Source organism: Hyperolius riggenbachi, chromosome 10 (assembly GCF_040937935.1).
Source record: "Hyperolius riggenbachi isolate aHypRig1 chromosome 10, aHypRig1.pri, whole genome shotgun sequence".
NCBI classification, from domain to species: Eukaryota; Metazoa; Chordata; class Amphibia; order Anura; family Hyperoliidae; genus Hyperolius; species Hyperolius riggenbachi.
The window spans coordinates 252601388-252621364 of NC_090655.1; the positions used below are offsets into that span (position 1 = coordinate 252601388).

The 19977-nt window shown below is 46.2% G+C and overlaps 1 protein-coding gene across 1 annotated transcript in view; it reads left to right on the forward strand.

Annotated features, from left to right (window-relative positions):
* Positions 1–3168: 3168 nt before the first annotated feature.
* LOC137537100 (zinc finger protein 721-like) overlaps positions 3169–19977 on the forward strand; it is a 57342-nt gene continuing 40533 nt past the window's right edge. Inside the window, exons 1-3 of the mRNA XM_068259239.1 lie at positions 3169–3248; positions 6897–6968; positions 7059–7156. Of these exons, the coding sequence (XP_068115340.1) occupies positions 3191–3248; positions 6897–6968; positions 7059–7156 (228 nt within the window). The 5' untranslated portion in view covers positions 3169–3190. The remainder of the gene's footprint in view (positions 3249–6896; positions 6969–7058; positions 7157–19977) is intronic.

Below are 19977 nucleotides of genomic sequence, written 5' to 3' on the forward strand. Positions count from 1 at the left end.
GATATTTAAGTTACAAACGAGGAGTCCGAAGGGTCTCAATGAGGAGGCTAGTTTCTCTTGTTTTCTGCCACAATAGATGATGCTGGGATTTGTCTCTACCTTGAGTCTGGGTGTGACTGTATTAATTGATTTGTTTTTTATCATTTACAGGCGAAACATTCATACTGTATATGATGATATTATCAACCATATTTTGGATTGGTCAATCGAGATATTCTCATACAGGCGTGTGTGGGTGCATATAATATGTCCACACACATTTAAGTTCTCGACAAGTGAGTATTTCCCTTGTTTTGTGTTTCATCCCCACGGTAGGGAACGTTGAGGTGCTGTATCATGATTGATGGTGGTTAACACTTTTGGCGGTTTCACTAGTTGCTTTGTATGGTTTGTTTTTTCACTTGAGCATTCGATTCATGTCACTTGTGAGTGTGACATGGGTATTTTTTATGCATGAGTCACTTTATTTGTACTGCACTTTTATGTGTCAGAAGTGAGTACTGACATTAATTCACATTTTTCTGCATGTTTTCTCTGAGATGTCAGTAGGTGAGTACTGACTATCAGAGTTCACTCTGTATCATTGGCACTTTTTAATATGGCAATTAGGATACATATGGAATGGCACTGTATTTGGAGTCACATACGCTTTATATGTTTTAAGTTTTATTTGAGGACTGACTGACGTTTTTTATTTATAGTCCGCAGGAATCTCTGACTATATATTACACATGGCACTTATTTGATATTTGCATCTATATCTCATGGATCTTCAATCAAACTAAAGCTCAAGACACTTTACATTATGAATTTTCAACTAAATTTAAGCACAAGACACTTTATAATATTATTAATTTATATATTTTTCACAATCATTATGGAAATATATTTTGTTTCACGATTGTAGCACCTTGCACTTTAATCAATTGATGTATTAGTACACTAGCATTTTCCCTTTGTGGGTATTATAATAGAGATATATGTATTGAGTATTACTTGTAGTGTTGTTTAATGACCGTTAGATGTCATTGTTGTTCTATTACCATGATTGTTTCAACTCAAATTTAGATTATGTGTGTTAATATGAATTTTGGCCACATGATGGCGTTGTGTGGATTACATACACGATTGTTGATTTTTCCACGTGCTTTCTCAGTATTAATTACATCCATATTTTTAATGATTATTCTAATATATGAGCAACTGTTTTCTTACATATGGGCAGTTATTTATTATTGATTCTGCATTAGCCGTTTGTTCGCATTGACCCTCCGCATACAGCATCATCGGGTGTGCGCCGCTCAGTCTATGCGAACGTGAGGTCGCAAAGCGGAGTGACGCATAGGGGGTGTGACCACGCCTCCTGTAGCGTTCGGCGGCAATACAGCGTGTATTTAAGACGGATCTTTTTTATTCCTTTTATCTCCGAAGAAGCACCGTAGGGGGTGCGATACATGTGAGGTCCTTTTGTCTCCGGCGGGGCTGCGAGGGTCTGTGCTATTGGAACGGTGAGGCATTTATCTTTATAATACTGACAGCGTGACATGTACTGTGCTTAGTATTATTGTATTGAGGAGTGGGTGCTGTTCAGTTTATCATTACATTTACATGTGATTTGTTCCATACTTCCTCACCCCCAATGCCTGTTTACCACTTACTTACTATTTGATTACTTATATGCTCCCTCCCAGCCACACTGGAGATTTGTGGTTGTTTTTACTTGTTTGGATACGTTATTGAATAAATATTATATACTTTGCTTATATCAAGTCAGTTGCTGCTTGGTTTTTTGATTACCATGGATACTTATTTTGGTTAAATACAATCAGATTTGATCACAGAGAGATCTGTTTCTTGGTCGGTCGCCAAAATTGCTAGATTTGTGGCTACTTTAACACTATCCCTCCTACTACTGCTAACAATAACCTCACTGCCGCTATGCCTAAATGTGGCAATTAATAATACAATTCTGGCTAATGATCAGAAATAATCGTTGTGCCTGTTATGCCCAAATTCCCGCATAGCAATTCAATCAGATTAATGGAATTGATCTTATCAGATTGGTTATCAAGAATTCGACTATTATTTGGCACTACCGGATTTTTCTGATTACTGCGATAATCGATTGAAAACAATTGATCAGCTGCAGGATTGTATCTTTAATGGCCACCTTTACACTAACGTCACTGCTGTCACACTATCCCTCCTACTCCCACTACACCTAACACTATCCCACCAAAAACTAACGTCACTGCAAATACACCTAACACTAACCTTTGCAACCAATCTGCAAAATGTATTGCTGCTCTACACTTCATACATATGCACACAAGAAAGGTACTGATTTGGACTGGGGCAGCTGTGAAAGGGCCTCTAGGCTGTGTTTTCCCCCCAGGCCAAAAGGTCCCAGTCTTCCCCTGGTATACCTCCAAATTTTTTGAGATCAGAAAGAGGGACATTTAAGCCACACCCTGTCACACCTCTAACCACGCCCCCAACACCCCTCTAGTTATGCATACTAGAAAGTTTTCATAAGAAAAATATGTTGGTTTATAATTCATACTACACTGGTCCTTTCTATCTTGGTTCATTCTCTCCATATTGACATTTGAAAATAAATATATCAATTTTAAAGCATAGGAATTACATTTAGAGTCATTTAAACGCATTTTCAGTAGAAACATCCATATATTTACATAAATCTGTGTGAGCCCTGAAAGGGGGACAAAAGAGGAACAGAGGGATTTGGCTCCCAAAGAGGGACTGTCCCTTCAAAAGAGGGACAGTTAGGAACTATGTAGTATTGTATTAAAGGAAATACAGTAAATATGTCTCTCTCACCTTGGGTTCCTTATAAGTATAAGTGTGTGTATAGCTACTTTTAGATGGCTGAGAGTCACAGGGGTGCCCATTAAGTAGATCGCGATCTACCGGTAGATCGCAAAGGACTTCTTGGTAGATCCCGACCCCACTACATTTTCCATTTTGTATATACAAGTGTGCCCCTAAAATTGTACATAGGTAGATCATTTTGACTTGCTTATTTTTCAAAGTAGCATGCAAGCCAAAAATGTGTGGGCACCTCTGGCTGAGATTATGTAATTCCACAACCAGAGGCAGCAGTTTGCCCATTTACCACTAGATGGCAACCTTGAACGGACAGGAAGTAGTAAGCCACAGACAGGATGTTATGCAACAGAGCAGGTCCAGAATTTGCATGAAGTGGAGGGGAGACATTGTTGGAAGAGGTAATTGTTGTTATATAGAGAGCAGAGCAGAGGTCGGGGCGGACATACTGCGTTACAGAGGAGGTCATAGTACACCTGTCACTGTCCTGATCACCACGAGAGACTCTTATATAACTGCCGTGATGTCTAGTGGACCCCCAACATGTACAGTGTTCTCCCCAGAATTTTTTTTCCTGCGGGGTGGCTTGAAAAAGTAGCTAAGTAACTGGGTAGGGGAATGCAGGGCTGGCACAACTCTTCTTACAGCATAGGAGGAGGAGGTGAGCCGATGACATTCAGGTGCTCATCAAAAATTAGCTGGGCTAAAAGAGCCCGGGGAGAACACTGATGTACCATAGATTATGACTGGACTCTAACCTTCCTAGTAATAATTCAGTTTAGTCACATCACAGAGACAAGAGCATTGTCATTATTCTCCAGCGTTTCCATTATCCTCCAGTATGCAATGTCCCCCACCCTAGTAATACCATCAGGGGCGTAGCAATAGGGGGTGCAGAGGTAGCGACCGCATCGGGGCCCTTGGGCCAGAGGGGCCCCGAAGGGCCCTCCCTTAACTACAGAATTAGCTCTCTATTGGTCCTATGCGCATAATAATGACTTCTGTAGATACTTTGAATAGTGGTAATCATTAACAAACTGTTCCCCATCCCCTTCTTGCACCTCTGACACTGTAGTTGCCATTGGCAGATTTTGGTGCGCCGTATAAATTGTTATGTATAGAGTGCTTGGGGGGCCCCATTGTAAAACTTGCATCGGGGCCCACAGCTCCTTAGCTACGCCACTGAATACCATTTCTTCCCATATAGCCATGTATATGGCTATACTGCCTCCCATAGCCATGCCCTCCCTGTGTCCCCCAGCATTGCTATTATTCTCCAGTATGTAATGTCCCCCCCCCACCTCAGTAATGCAATTTCTTTCCCAGTATAGCCATGTATATGGCTATAATGCCTCCCATAGCCATGCCCCCCCTGTGTCCCCCAGCATTGCCATTATTCTAGGCTGACCAGATGTCCTCTTTTCCCCGGACAGGTCCTCCCAGGTTTTTGAAATGTCTCCGGTGAAGAGAGCCGAACACAGAGCGAGTCAGAAGAGCCGATTGAAGAGACAGAGAGCCGAACAGCCAGGACTCAGTCCAGTGTTTTCCCCAGAGCCTATCAGCTGGGCAGTAGTGTTGTCCGGATCATGAACGATTCGGATCTTTGATCCGGATCTTTTTTGTGAGTTGAATCATCCGGATCATTCGTTTATTGTAATGATCCGGATGATTCGACTCACAAAAAAGATCCGAATCGTTCATGATCCGGACAACACTACTGCCCAGCTGATAGGCTCTGGGGAAAACACTGGACTGAGTCTTGGCTGTTCGGCTCTCTGTCTCTTCAATCGGCTCTTCTGACTCGCTCTGTGTACGGCTCTCTTTCAAAAGCCTGTGAGGACCTGTCCAGGGAAAAAAAGACATCTGGTCAGCCTACATTATTCTCCAGTATGTAATGCCCCCACCCCCACCCCAGTAATGCAATTTCTTTCCCAGTATACCCATGTCCACTCTCCAGTATTGCTCCCTTCTCACCAACCCTCATGCAGAATAGTAAAAGGATACATTGGTTTATAGTTAGCTGTCACAGTGTGCTCCAGCCCTCTGCTCCCATTAGCCTCTCTGCCTCTTCTCTCCTCATATCCTCATCCATCTACCACTACCAGCACTGCTGTAACCTCACAGGAATGGTAACAGTGAGAGGAGGATATGAGGAGAGAGAGGAGGCAGAGGGAAGACAGGACTGCAGCATGCTGTGAGTATAGTGCACAGGTGGCTGTAAACCAACTTACTATGCTTTCCTCTGGTACTCTGCACAGCCCTACCACTCACCAGTGACAGCAATGGGGAGTGCTGGGGGGAGGGGGATCCTGTTCAGTAGTATCAACACTGACAACTGAATAACCTAAGTAAATTCAATATGGTACTGCACTAGTACAATCAATAATCAGTCACTGATCAATCACTCAGGTCCACAATACACCACTCGGTGTCCTCCTTGGGGTGAAAATTACCACCGATTGATACAATCTAAGCATACATTGTAAGATCGTCCTGCAATCCGCACAACAAATGGCATAAACAGATGGATTCTTTTTTGGTTCAAGTTGAGCTATCTTTAATTCACAACAATATATTTCCAGTAAGCTCCTCAACATTAATGGTACAGGAAATCCTCCAGCAAGTTAAGAAGACTGTCCCCCCACAAGGAATCTCATTCACCAATTAGAGTTGACTACATGCTACAGTAGTCTGATCAAGCCTGTGGGGCAATAAATGGGCTCCCCTCACCTCTCACAGTCCCTCTCAGTATCAGGTATACACGCGGTGCCAGCAAAGAAAGTGTATTGGTGGGGCAGGATTTAGTGGTAACTTTGTGCAATAAAAACCTGTTAGTGAGTCATGTGGGCATCAAGCTCCGGTGCAACCGTGTATACATGCAAGAAAGAAAGTAAATGGTTTATAAAACCAAGGCTAATAATGGCCAAGACACAATTTATTGCACAATGAGTTAGACACAGACCTGCCTCCAGTGTGCGGAAGCCAAAAAACATACACAGCATTAAAATAACATTCTGTGCAGAAATACACTCAATGCCAGGCTATATGCATGCAATGGTCTCCTCCCACCCATCTCTCCAATCTACGTTAGAGTCAATGTTTATAAAACAAGTAGCATAGTTTCTTAAAAACAGCACTTTATTAAAAATGAACACTCACATTTAGTGGCAGTGATATCTGGTTTCTGGAGTGTGTAGAGCGGGCTCTAGGGCTGACTGCCGCGATATGTATTGCACTGTCCATCGCACAGACAGTGGAGGCGTGTGGCAGATGGTGCAATTCACTTTACGGCCGTTGTTGTGTCTGATTACGCTGCCTGTTGATTTGCACTGCCCCGCATGCGCAGTAGGAGACTGTGTGGTGACATTTCCTATTGAATCATGCTGCTGGAGGTAAAATACTAAATATCTCCGTTCCCACACCTCTTACACTCCCAAAATTTTCAGGGTAGGGAGGGAACCCCCAGAACGACCTCAATGCCAAATTGCACCCCCTGAGACCCGCTGGTTCCCGAGATAGGCTTCTGTAATCTATCTCCTGAACCAGCAGGTCTCGGGGGCTGCAATTTGGTATAGAGGTAGTTCAGGGGGTCCCCTCCCTACCCTGAAAATTTGGGGAGTGTAAGAGGTGTGGGAGCGGAGATATTTAGTATTTTACCACCAGCAGCATAATTAACTTCACACTGAGCATGCATGCTACTCAGTGTGGAAGGAAGCTTCCGGGGCAGCGCAATCAGACATTACACCGTCATCCTGGGAGACCGCGGGGGAAGCCCTCTCTACACACTCTAGAAACAAGATATCACTGCCACTACATGTGAGTGTTCATTTTTATTAAAGTGCTGTTTGTAAGAATCTATGCTGCACAATGAAGGAGCTTCTTGCTTACTAATGGGGTTTTATGACACATTCGAGTTGCTGACAGGAGAGGTGAGAGTTGCTAGGAGTTATGGGACATTATTCAGTAACAACAAGGGATGTGTCTGGGTGGTGACTTTATCATTGCTTGTGTCAGGTTCCTATAAGGTGTCATGATGTCTATTTTTCCAGGCAGTGTATGGAAGGACACAAGGACAGATAAGGATATCATGATGGAGAATCCGCCGCCCCTCACATCACCAGGTAAGAGGAGACTTTCATTTCTTCTCTCCCCCCATCATCTGATAATCTCATAAAGATAATGTAATCAGTCAGTGTGTGTGTTTCCTACAGATGGATCCAGTAACAGGAACCCACCAGAGAGATGTACAGGTTCTCTTTATTCCCAGGATCATCCACAGGAAGACCCCACCTTCCCCCACCATTATCAGGTAGGTGGAACTGAGGGTCATTAGACACCCCAAACTGTGTGACATTGTTCCCTTCTGTGTTTGCTGTTATCTGTATAGAAGAACAAAATGGTTACCTGTAATTGGCTATTGGGTGTGTGCAAAGTATACTTTATTTAGCAGATAAATTCATAAAACAACACTAAAGTGTAATATGCAAAAGTAATTTATTTAGTGAAACACAAAAAAAGTAAAAAATATAGGACAAAACCGCGGTACCTCTTATAAAACTCAAAGGACGTGCAAAGTTAGAGACCTTCTTTGAGACAACTGTGTCAGCTTAGAGTGGCTTAACCACTTAACGACCGCCTAACGCCGATTAGCGGTGGCAGGTCGTAAGTGGTTTTCCATGGAAACGTTTCCATGTCAGTTCACGGAGGGTGTCTCTGTGAACAGCCTGCGAGCCTCCGATCGCGACTCGCAGGCTAAATGTAAACATGCGGGGAAGAAATCCCCGGTGTTTACATCGCACGGCGCTGCTACGCAGCAGCGCCGTAAAGGAGATCGGCGATCCCCGGCCTCTGATTGGCCGGGGATTGCCGGCATCTGATAGACTGAAGCCTGTACCGCCCAGGGGAAGGAGGGAAAGAGAGGGAGCGCAAATATCGCTGCGGAGGGGGGCTTTGAGGAGCCCCCCCCCCCCACTAGGCCAAAATAGCCGGAGGTGATCAGACCCCCCCCAGCAGGACATCCCCCTAGTGGGGAAAAAAGGGTGGAGGTCTGGTCGACCCGGCTGCAATGTGATCTGTGCTGTGGGCTGGAGAGCTCACCCAGCACAGATCACGCAAAATGAGCCCGGTCCGTGGATCCGAGACGAAGTTTTGCTGTCCTCATTTATGAGCCCCTTGCAAATAATTTCTAGGGCAATCTTCCCCACAAATTCTTTTTTTTTAATCATTATTATGCCCAAATACTTTCATGAATTCATAAAGCCACGCCCCCCAGCCTCTTTTGCGCCTCTGCATCTGATCCCATGCTGCAGGGAATCATGGGACCTAATTCTAGGGAGGAGGAGGCTTAAGAGGAGGCATAGGCGTTTCCAGGCAGGGGCTGCTGAAGTCACGCGATACTAGCGTGAGCAGCAAAGTGCAGTGTCTAGTGACACCAGGGCAGAAATGGCAGGGCACTGTAGTGATGATACACTCACCATGGGCCCCCCTCATGTGTCTGTGCGCAGCGTGTAATTGATATACAGTGGCTTGCAAAAGTATTCAGCCCCCTTGAAGTTTTCCACATTTTGTCACATTACTGCCACAAACATGAATCAATTTTATTGGAATTCCACATGAAAGACCAATACAAAGTGGTGTACACGAGAGAAGTGGAACAAAAATCATACATGATTCCAAAGCTTTTTTACAAATAAATAACTGCAAAGTGGGGTGTGCATAACTATTCAGCCCCCTGAGTCAATACTTTGTAAAACCACCTTTTGCTGCAATTACAGCTGCCAGTCTTTTACGGTATGTCTCTACCAGCTTTGCACATCTAGAGACTGAAATCCTTGCCCATTCTTCTTTGCAAAACAGCTCCAGCTCAGTCAGATTAGATGGACAGCGTTTGTGAACAGCAATTTTCAGATCTTGCCACAGATTCTCGATTGGATTTAGATCTGGACTTTGGCTGGGCCATTCTAACACTTGGATATTATGCAGGAGAACAGAGGCGCCAACAGGATAAAAGGAAGCTAAATGAGCTTAAAAACCAAATTCTTGGTAAATAGAGGAGGTAGTGGTGGACTTACCTCCTCCAAGTAGACACACAACGACTGTAGTAAACACAGTCAATATATTTTATTTATGAACTCCAAATATGCAACGCGTTTCGCAGGTTTGATCCCGCTTCATCAGGCAATAACAACGGAGCAATAGCATATGTGGTCAGTAGAACAGAGGTGTGACAGAGGTGCCTGGCTCTTCTACTGACCACATATGCTATTGCTCCGTTGTTATTGCCTGATGAAGCGGGATCAAACCTGCGAAACGCGTTGCATATTTGGAGTTCATAAATAAAATATATTGACTGTGTTTACTACAGTCGTTGTGTGTCTACTTGGAGGAGGTAAGTCCACCACTACCTCCTCTATTTACCAAGAATTTGGTTTTTAAGCTCATTTAGCTTCCTTTTATCCTGTTGGCGCCTCTGTTCTCCTGCATAATATTGAGTCCACCCTGGGTGGAGGGTTGAACCCCCTTTTTCTCATCTACAGAGAGCGACTTCTTACTCCTGAGTGGGGTCAGGAAAATCTCCCCACCTGCCTTTACAGTGGTTGCCTAATGGTAACCCTGGTTTGTGAGTATTAATATTTACTCTATCTAGTAACCATTTACCAGTACATATTACACTATTGGGGCTCTTGGTGCTCCTTGTTTTTAACACTTGGATATGTTTTGTTTTAAACCATTCCATTGTTGCCCTGGCTTTATGTTTAGGGTCGTTGTCCTGCTGGAAGGTGAACCTCCACCCCAGTCTCAAGTCTTTTGCAGACTCCAAGAGGTTTTCTTCCAAGATTGCCCTGTATTTGGCTCCATCCATCTTCCCATCAACTCTGACCAGCTTCCCTGTCCCTGCTGAAGAGAAGCACCCCCAGAGCATGATGCTGCCACCACCATATTTGACAGTAGGGATGGTGTGTTCAGAGTGATGTGCAGTGTTAGTTTTCCGCCACACATAGCGTTTTGCATTTTGGCCAAAACGTTCCATTTTGGTCTCATCTGACCAGAACGCCTTTTTCCACATGTTTGCTGTGTCCCCCACATGGCTTGTAGCAAACTGCAAACGGGACTTCTTATGCTTTTTTGTTAACAATGGCTTTCTTCTTGCCACTCTTCCATAAGAGCCAACTTTGTGCAGTGCCCAACTAATAGTTGTCGTATGGACAGATTCCCCCACCTGAGCTGTGGATCTCTGCAGCTCGTCCAGATTCACCATGGGCCTCTTGATTGCATTTCTGATCAGCGCTCTCCTTGTTCGGCCTGTGAGTTTAGGTGGACGGCCTTGTCTTGGTAGGTTTACAGTTGTGCCATACTCCTTCTATTTCTGAATGATCGCTTAAACAGTGCTCCTTGGGATGTTCAAGTCTTTGGAAATCTTTTTCTAGCCTAAGCCTGCTTTAAATTTCTCAATAAGGTTATCTCTGACCTGTCTGGTGTTTTGTTGCTCCAAATATTCTCTTAGACAACCTCTGAGGCCGTCACAGAACAGCTGTATTTGTACTGACATTAGATTACTCACAGGTACACTCTATGTAGTCATTAGCACTCATCAGGCAATGTCTATGGGCAACTGACTTCACTCAGACCAAAGGGGGCTGAATAATTATGCACACCCCACTTTGCAGTTATTTATTTGTAAAAAATGTTTGGAATCATGTATGATTTTCATTCCACTTCTCACATGTACACCACTTTGTATTAGGGTTGCCGCGATATACCGGTATCGCGATATATCGCGGTTTCAATGTGCATGGTTATCATACCATGCACATTGTCAAAATACCGGTTTTTCCGCTTACGCATTCGCCGTCCGTCACCACTCAGCGAGTCGGCTCTCAGGCGCTGGATATGACATGCGTCCAGTGAGGACGCGGCTGCTGGAACACACAGACTGCCTCCCAGGCTCCCACCAGCGGCGCCCTATGCAGAGCACTTCTCCTGAGTTCTGGGCTGGCATCATCCCGCCCAGCGTCTCTGCACTCTAAGTGAATGAAGCATTTAGGACTGAGGACTTGGCTGCTGACAAGTGACTATTTGTCCCCTGACTCCCCTCTCCCTCCCTCTGGCTCTCCACCTAATTCTAGCTACACGTATCCCTATCCTGCGGCCACTTACCACTAGCTACACCTATCCCTGGCTACCTATGCTGCTCCACCTACCACTGGCTACACCTATCCCTGGCTACCCTTGCTGCGCCACCTACCACTAGCTACACCTATCCCTGGCTGCCTATGCTGCGCCACCTACCACTAGCTACACCTATCCCTGACTACCTATGCTGCGGCCACCTACTACTAGCTACACCTATCCCTGGCTACCTATGCTGCGGCCACCTAGTAGTGGCTACACCTATCCCTGGCTACCTATGCTGCAGCCACCTACTACTAGCTACACCTATCCCTGGCTACCTATGCTGCGGCCACCTAGTACTGGATACACCTATCCCTGGCTACCCATGCTGCGCCACCTACCACTACCTACACCTATCCCTGGCTACCTATGCTGCGGCCACCTACTACTAGCTACACCTATCCCTGGCTACCTATGCTGCGCCCACCTACTACTAGCTACACCTATCCCTGGCTACCTATCCTGCGGCCACCTACTACTGGCTACACCTATCCCTGGCTACCCATGCTGCGCCACCTACCACTAGCTACACCTATCCCTGGCTACCTATGCTGCGCCACCTACCACTGGCTACACCTCTCCCTGGCTACCTATGCTGCGCCACCTACCACTAGCTACACCTATCCCTGGCTACCTATGCTGCGCCACCTACCACTGGCTACACCTCTCCCTGGCTACCTATGCTGCTCCACCTACCACTGGCTACACCTATCCCTGGCTACCCATGCTGCGCCACCTACCACTAGCTACACCTATCCCTGGCTACCTATGCTGCGCCACCTACCACTGGCTACACCTCTCCCTGGCTACCTATGCTGCGCCACCTACCACTGGCTACACCTATCCCTGGCTACCCATGCTGCGCCACCTACCACTGGCTACACCTATCCCTGGTTACCCATGCTGCGCCACCTACCACTGGCTACACCTATCCCTGGCTACCTATGCTGCGCCACCTACCACTGGCTACACCTATCCCTGGCTACCTATGCTGCAACACCTATCCCTGGCTACCTATGCTGCGCCACTTACCACTGCCTACACCTATCCCTGGCTACCTATGCTGCGCCACACCTACCACTGGCTACACCTATCCCTGGCTAACTATGCTGCGCCACACCTACCACTGGCTACACCTATCCTTGGCTACCTATGCTGCGCCACACCTACCACTGGCTACACCTATCCCTGGCTACCTATGCTGCGCCACCTACCGCTGGCTACACCTATCCCTGGCTGCCTATGCTGCGCCACCTACTACTGGCTACACCTATCCCTGGCTGCCTATGCTGCGCCACCTACCACTGGCTACACCTATCCCTGGCTGCCTATGCTGCATCACGTACCACTGGCTACACCTATCCCTGGCTGCCTATGCTGCATCACGTACCACTGGCTACACCTATCCCTGGCTGCCTATGCTGCACCACCTACCACTGGCTACACCCATCCCTGGCTACCTATGCTGTGGCCACCTACCACAGGCTACCTATGCTGCGGCCACCTACCACTGACTACACCTATCCCTGGCTACCTGTGCTGCGGCTACCTATGCTGTGGCCAGCTACCACTGGCTACACCTATCCCTGGCTACCTGTGCTGTGGCTACCTACCACTGGCTACACCTATCCTTGGCTACCTACTACGCTGCGGCCACCTACCACTGGCTACACCTATCCCTGGCTACCTATGCTGCGGCCACCTACCACAGGCTACCTATGCTGCGGCCACCTACCACTGGCTACACCTATCCCTGGCTACCTGTGCTGCGGCTACCTACCACTGGCTACACCTATCCCTGGATACCTATGCTGCAGCCACCTATTACTGGCGGGTGGGGGCACATTATTTAATGTAAGGGGGTGGGGCCCAGGTCCAAATAAGTGTTTAATACCGTATACCGTCATACCGTGGTATTTTTTTTGACGGTTATCCTACCGTGGAATTTCATACCGTTGCAACCCTACTTTGTATTGGTCTTTCATGTGAAATTCCAATAAAACCTTTCTGCTATCCTCCCCTCCCTTTGTGGACCCCTCTATGCCACCTATCTACCACCCTCCCCTTCTGTCACCTCTCTGCTGATGGGTGTATCCAGCTAAATGGGCATGCTAACTGTACATAGTCATGTCACTGACTGTCCTCAGAGGAGCTCACAATCTAATCGTACCACAGATATAGCCTAATGCCCTAGCCTATTTTTATGTATTTATATAGCACTGACATCTGCAGCACTGTACAGAGTACATAGTCATGTCACTGACTGTCCTCAGAGGAGCTAATAGCACGGTGGCATAGTGGTTAGCGCTCTCGCCTTGCAGCACTGGGTCCCTGCTTTCACGTTTTTAAGAGTAAATACATTGTATTTATTCTTTTACGGGTCAAAGAGTTCACTTCCTGACTTACAGTTGTGTTCAAAATTATTGAACTGAAATTGAGTGTTTTGGCCAGTTTGACATTGATTTTGATAATTTCAGTCCTCTTGTTTACAATTAAATCAAAGAGACATCTGTAAGTCAGACAAATATAACATAACATTTATAATGAAATATCCACAAATGTATTTTCTGTGCTCACATCATTATCAGTTTTATTCACCCCCAAGTGACATTCATTCTTAGTACTTAGTACAACATCCTTTTCCAGTTATAACAGCTTTGAAACGTGAAGCATAGCTTCATACAAGTGTTTTGCAGCAATCTGGTGATATTTGCGCTATGAGGCGTTCTGCTGTCAGTGATATAGGGGGGGTCAGCTGCGCTGATATGAGGTCTGATGTTATTGCTTATTACATGGGGACATTTGCGCTATGAGGCGTACTGTTGTCAGTGATATAGGGGGGTCAGCTGCACTGATATGGAGAGGAGTGACAGTTCACCTGCAGCCAGAGGTAGTGACAGGAGAGGACCGACAACACATCTGCAGCCCGAGGTATTGACAGGAGAGGAGTGACAGTTCACCTGCAGCCAGAGGTAGTGACAGGAGAGGAGTGACAGTTCACCTGCAGCCAGAGGTAGTGACAGGAGAGGAGTGACAGTTCACCTGCAGCCAGAGGTAGTTACAGGAATGGAGTGACAGTTCACCTGCAGCCAGAGGTAGTGACAGGAGAGGAGTGACAGTTCACCTGCAGCTAGAGGTAGTGACAGGAGAGGAGTGACAGTTCACCTGCAGCCAGAGGTAGTGACAGGAGAGGAGTGACAGTTCACCTGCAGCCAGAGGTAGTTACAGGAGAGGAGTGACAGTTCACCTGCAGCCAGAGGTAGTGACAGGAGAGGAGTGACAGTTCACCTGCAGCCAGAGGTAGTTACAGGAGAGGAGTGACAGTTCACCTGCAGCCAGAGGTAGTGACAGGAGAGGACTGACAACACATCTGCAGCCCGAGGTAGTGACAGGAGTGGAGTGACAGTTCATCTGCAGCCAGAGGTAGTGACAGGAGAGGAGTGACAGTTCACCTGCAGCCAGAAGTAGTTACAGGAATGGAGTGACAGTTCACCTGCAGCCAGAGGTAGTGACAGGAGAGGAGTGACAGTTCACCTGCAGCCAGAGGTAGTGACAGGAGATGAGTAACAGCTGTGTAAATCCAGGAACAGTAGTATCTGCGAGTATGCCTGTCTTTTTCCAGTTTGTGTTCAAATACACAGCTTCTTATCACACAGGAGACCCCCAGCACCCACTGAGCATGCAAGGGGAGGGAAAGGGGAGGGAAGGGGGAGTGTAGGGGAGTGGAGTTTGCAAAGTCTGAGGTGTGGAGATAAAGATAAGATTACCTGTGTAATGATTACAAGCAGAAAATGGCAGCTCTCATTGTATAACTGGAAAAAATATTTCTTTACTGATAAAACTGTTTGCAGCTAGTTTACTGTGTAAACCATCTAAACTAAACTAAATAAAGACAAGTTACTTGTTATAGTTAGTTTTTCACCTTGGATCCGCTTTAAAGCAGATCCGAGATGAAAAACTAACTATAACAAGTAACTTGTCTATATATCTTATCTAAAGTTTAGATGGTTTACACAGCAAAGCTAGCTGCAAACAGTTTTAATAGAATATGATTATTTCTTCCTGTGATACATTGACAGCAGCCATGTTGTTTGTAAACATTACATAGAAGCAGGCTTACCTGTATCTTGAGCCATCAGCCTAATCCCCTCTCCTCTTCCCTCCTCCCCTCTGCCTCTGAAATCAATGGCTAGTAACACCTTCCCCTCCTCCTGCCCAGACTGAGCTCCCATAAGCCCTTGCTACTGCCAAGGCTCTCAGAACCTGTGGGCGTGGCTTATTTAGTTTATAGGGAATTAGAGTATTAAAACAAAAACAAAAAAGTATTTGGCTTGAGGAATGCCCTATAAACAATAGGAAAGGAACACAATTATGCAATGTGTAAAAGTTCACCTCGGATCCACTTTAAGTGTGTAATTGTGGTTACCCACAATGCACCCTTACTGAATATGCAAATTATCTCTTTATGCCCCACAACCCAGGCTTACATCCAGAACTGCTGGTGTATAGCAAGCCTATAGCTTGCTATACAGAACGTAACATTTCCACTTTTGAAAGCATTTTTTGCTTACAGCACTTTTTCACAATTTCACAGACCAACTTATCTGCATGCAGTCTATGAGCCGGAACCCAAGATCTTTCCTCTGGGCCGTAGCCCTTCCAATGTACTAAATACTGTATAGAATTCCTTATTTTCCTGGAATCTAAAATTTTCTCCACTTCAAATTCAGGTTCGCCATCAATAATCACGGGAGGGGGAGGGGAGTGGAATCAATGTCAGCATTGGTGGCAGATTTCAGGAGAGATACATGAAAAGGCTTGCTTCCCTTCATGGAAGCTGGCAGGGACACTTTATAAGTTACTTCATTAATCTTTTTAGAAACGTAGGGACCAATAAATTTAGGACCCAGTTTGGCCGAGGGTTGGCGCAAACCAATATTTTTTGTGAAAACCCACACACGATCCCCAGGAGAGAACTGCTGCTGGGGAGAGCGATGGTCTGCCTGTCGCTTCTGGGATGCGACCGCTTCCTTCAAGTTTCGATTGACCGAGGCCCAGATCTCTCGCATCCTAACCGCCCAGTCCTGCAGTACTGGGAAGGAGGAGGAAGCAGAAGGCACAAACGAGAATTTGGGTGACCTCCCAAAGACTACTTGAAAAGGAGAAAATTTTGATGAAGCATTCAATAAATTATTCTGTGCAAATTCTGCAAATGGCAAAAACTGTACCCAATCCTCCTGGGATTCTGAAAAATAACACCTCAGAAACTGCTCTAGAGACTGATTGATTCTTTTGGCCTGATTCACAAAGCGGTGATAACTCCGTTATCACGCCTAAAAGACTTTAGGCGTGATAACCTTTGCACCACTGAGTTAGCACCGCTTTGTGCTGGTTATCGCGCGCAAAGTCCCGCGCGCAAAGTTTGTACGGTTGTAACGTACCAGCTGGAGCATTCCTGGTCGCTTTGCTTCTAGCACAGACCGTGCAAGCTGACACAAATTCCTTACAATCAACTTTTATAGAGGGCCATCAGAAATGTTCTGAACACACCTGGAGGACCTGCCACTTTACTGCAATGGTATTGCTGGAGTACAGATAATCGTAAGTGTAATAGGACAAACAGTCGTTACGGGGGTTTCCCTGATGGGGCCTCTGCCTGAAACTGGGCCAACGATTCTGAGAGATCAACTGACAACTTGGTTACTGAAATAACAATATGCTCAGGAAGGATGTTAGAAGGAGCGACAAGTACAGACTCAATAGGATCAAAGCATCTGGATAATGCATCGGCTTTGATGTTCTTGCTCCCAAGCTTATAAGTTATGATAAACCGGAAGCAGGAAAAAAACAATGCCCAGCGTGCCTGCCTGGGGTTCAGTCTTTTAGCTCCTTCTATGTATTCCAGATTCTTGTGATCTGTATATACCGTAATAGTGTGTTCTGCCCCCTCCAGCCAATGCCTCCATTCCTCAAAAGTAACACTCTATTGCCAATGTCGTAATTTCTCTCTGCCGAACTAAATTTCCGTGAGAAGACCGCACAAGGGTGCAAGCGTTCTGGTTGTCTGGAGTACTGAGACAGGACAGGACGCGTCAACTTCCACAATAAATGGTCGGAGGACATTGGAATGCATAAGGACGGGGGCAGAACAAAACGCTTTTTTAAGTGTTTGGAAAGCCTGGGAAACCTCAACTGACCAGTGAGAGGGATCGGCCCCTTTCTTGGTCATATTAGTCAAGGGTGCAATAATCGTTGAGAAGTTGCGAATAAACTTGCGGTAATAATTCGCAAACCCAATGAGCCTTTGCAATGGTTTCAACCCTAGAGGTTGAGGCCATTCCAAAACAGCATCAACCTTCTTTTGGTCCATAGATAGGACAGTCAAATAAGCGATGTGGAGGCAATTTGTCTGCTGATTGGGGGGAGAATACATCAGAAAACTGCGTGTACTGTTTAGGAACCCCCTCTACAGCCAGACAAATAGTGTGTACCGGTAGATTTTGTAAACAGTTCTCCAAGCAGAAGGGAGACCAGGAGGTGAGTTGCCCAGTGCTCCAGTCAATCTGAGGAGAATGTTTCTGCAACCAGGGAAGACCCAGGACTATGGAGCATGATGCCATTTTTAAGACATAAAATTGCATCTCCTCCATATGAAACAACCCTATCTGACATGAAAGAGAGGTTGTTTGCGAAACGGGTTGATGATCCTGCAAAGTAGAATCATCGATACCAGTTACGTAGAGTCTTCTCTCCATGGGTATCAAATGAATACAATATTTCTCTACTAACCTGGCATCAATAAAATTTTCTGCTGCTCCTGAGTCGATGAAGGCTTGAGAAGCATACTCACAATCCTTCACGAATACCTTAATAGGTAACAGCAATTTATCAGAATTTTGGGGTGATTGAAAATCGCCTAGGGATACACACCTGACAGAACCTAGGCGGAGGAGTTTCCCGACTTTTTTAACACAATTTTGTACCACATGCCCTTTTTCCCCGCAATAGAGACATAAACCCTCCAATCTCCTTCTCTGTTTCTCAGGATCGGACAATTTAGTGCGACCCCACTGCACGGGTTCGTAAGAGAAGGAAACAGAGCTGGAAGGTGGTACTGAGGACCGTAAAAGTGACTGAGACCGGCTCTGGTGGTGATACCGAATTCTTCGGTCAACTTTAATAGCCAAAGCGATGGCTTCCTCCGGAGTGCGAGGCTCAGGGTGACTGAGCATGGCTTCAGATACTTTATCAGATAATCCTAACATAAATTGATCCAATAAAGCAAAGTTCCCCCACCTAGAGGCGCTAGCCCATTTTCAAAATTCTGCCGCGTAATCCTCCGCAGAGCAATGACCCTGGCGGAGATTACGAATCTTACGTACAGCAGTGGCAGCTGTATCAGGATCGTCATATATGATCGCCATGGCGTCAAAGAAATCACTAACTGATTTTAACGCCTCATGATTAGGTGGTAGGTCATAGGCCCAAGTTTGGGAATCACCCTTTAGGAGTGTTTTCACAAGGGTGACCCTCTGATGTTCATTGCCAGAAGAAATGGGTCTGAGCTCAAAATAGGACTGACAGCGATTCCTGAAGTTGCGAAAATCGCTTTTATGTCCCGAAAATTGTTCTGGCAATGGCATCTTGGGCTCAAATACCATGTGAACTGGTGGCGCAGATTGAACCTGCTGTTGCGGCTGCAGTCCGCGAACAGCCAGGGACAACCTGTCCAACTGTTGCTGTTGGTTGGTTACTGTGGTGCTTGAGTTACCAACCGCCAGCGTAAGAGCTTGCACCTGCTTGCTGTAACGATTGTATAACGTATTGGTGTAGCAACACAGACGTCTGATTATTGTGTGATCTGCAGAATCACCAATAATGCAGACTCTCTATACCTGATTATGTGGTGATCTGCAGTATCACCAATAATGCAAGTATAGAAAGCAGAGATGTAGTGAAAATAGTGTTTGGTGCAACAGTAGAGGGTAGATCTCACCAGAGGGGCTGGAGAGAACTACCAGAGGAAATGGCAGATCGTTAGACTAAACCTCACCAGTGGAGCTGGTGGGTACTATCTGCAACCAATCTGTGCTAGGCCCCACCAGAGGAGCTGGAGGGTACTAGCCAAGATAGAAGCTGGGTAGCTAGGAGCCCACACCAGAGGGATCAGCAACAGTAACTAAATAGTAGCTAGACCCCAACAGAGGAGCTGGTGGGTACTACCAACAATAGTAACTAGATAGTTTAGCTAGACCTCACCAGAGGGGCTGGTGGGTACTATCAGAGCACCTCTCCAGTGACAAGGGCTCACTGGAGAGTAGAAGAGTCAGACAGGCAAGGTTCAGCAACAGACAAGCTGGTACAGTACAAAATCAGAAGGCAAGAGAATAGTAATGATTCAGGCAGAGGTTTGGCAACTTAGATCAGATGGGCAGAAGTACAGAAACGTAGAGCAGAATCAGAGTCAGAGAAGCCAGAGTCGTACACAGAATATCAATAATACAATAAAGCAATAATCCTAGTCTTGTGTGAAATCCCTGATTTCCTCCCAGATCAAAACACACCGGAACTAGTCTAAGGTCTGAGCGCTAACACTGACGTATTCGCAACAGCAGACAGTTTGCAAGTAAGCGGAGAACGCTTATGAAGCAGCGAGGAGAGCCCACATCCACGCCCCTGCCAATTAGTCAATCCGGGTGCCGTGAGTCTCTCCTGACGTCAGCCGACCGGCAGGTCAGCTGACGCGCCTTCTTCCAGCATAAAGGTCCTGTCTCCGTGCGCCCCCGCGTGAGACAGCGACCCTATGAGCAACTGACAGTCCCGTCCCTGGCATGCTAGACGCCAGCGGAACGGATGAGGCCTCAGTACCGAGAACAAAGGCGGCTGCAGAGGTATCCTGCGTACCCGCAGCCGCCATCATAGGGGATGTTACACTTGCAAAGCTCTTCCATATCGTTG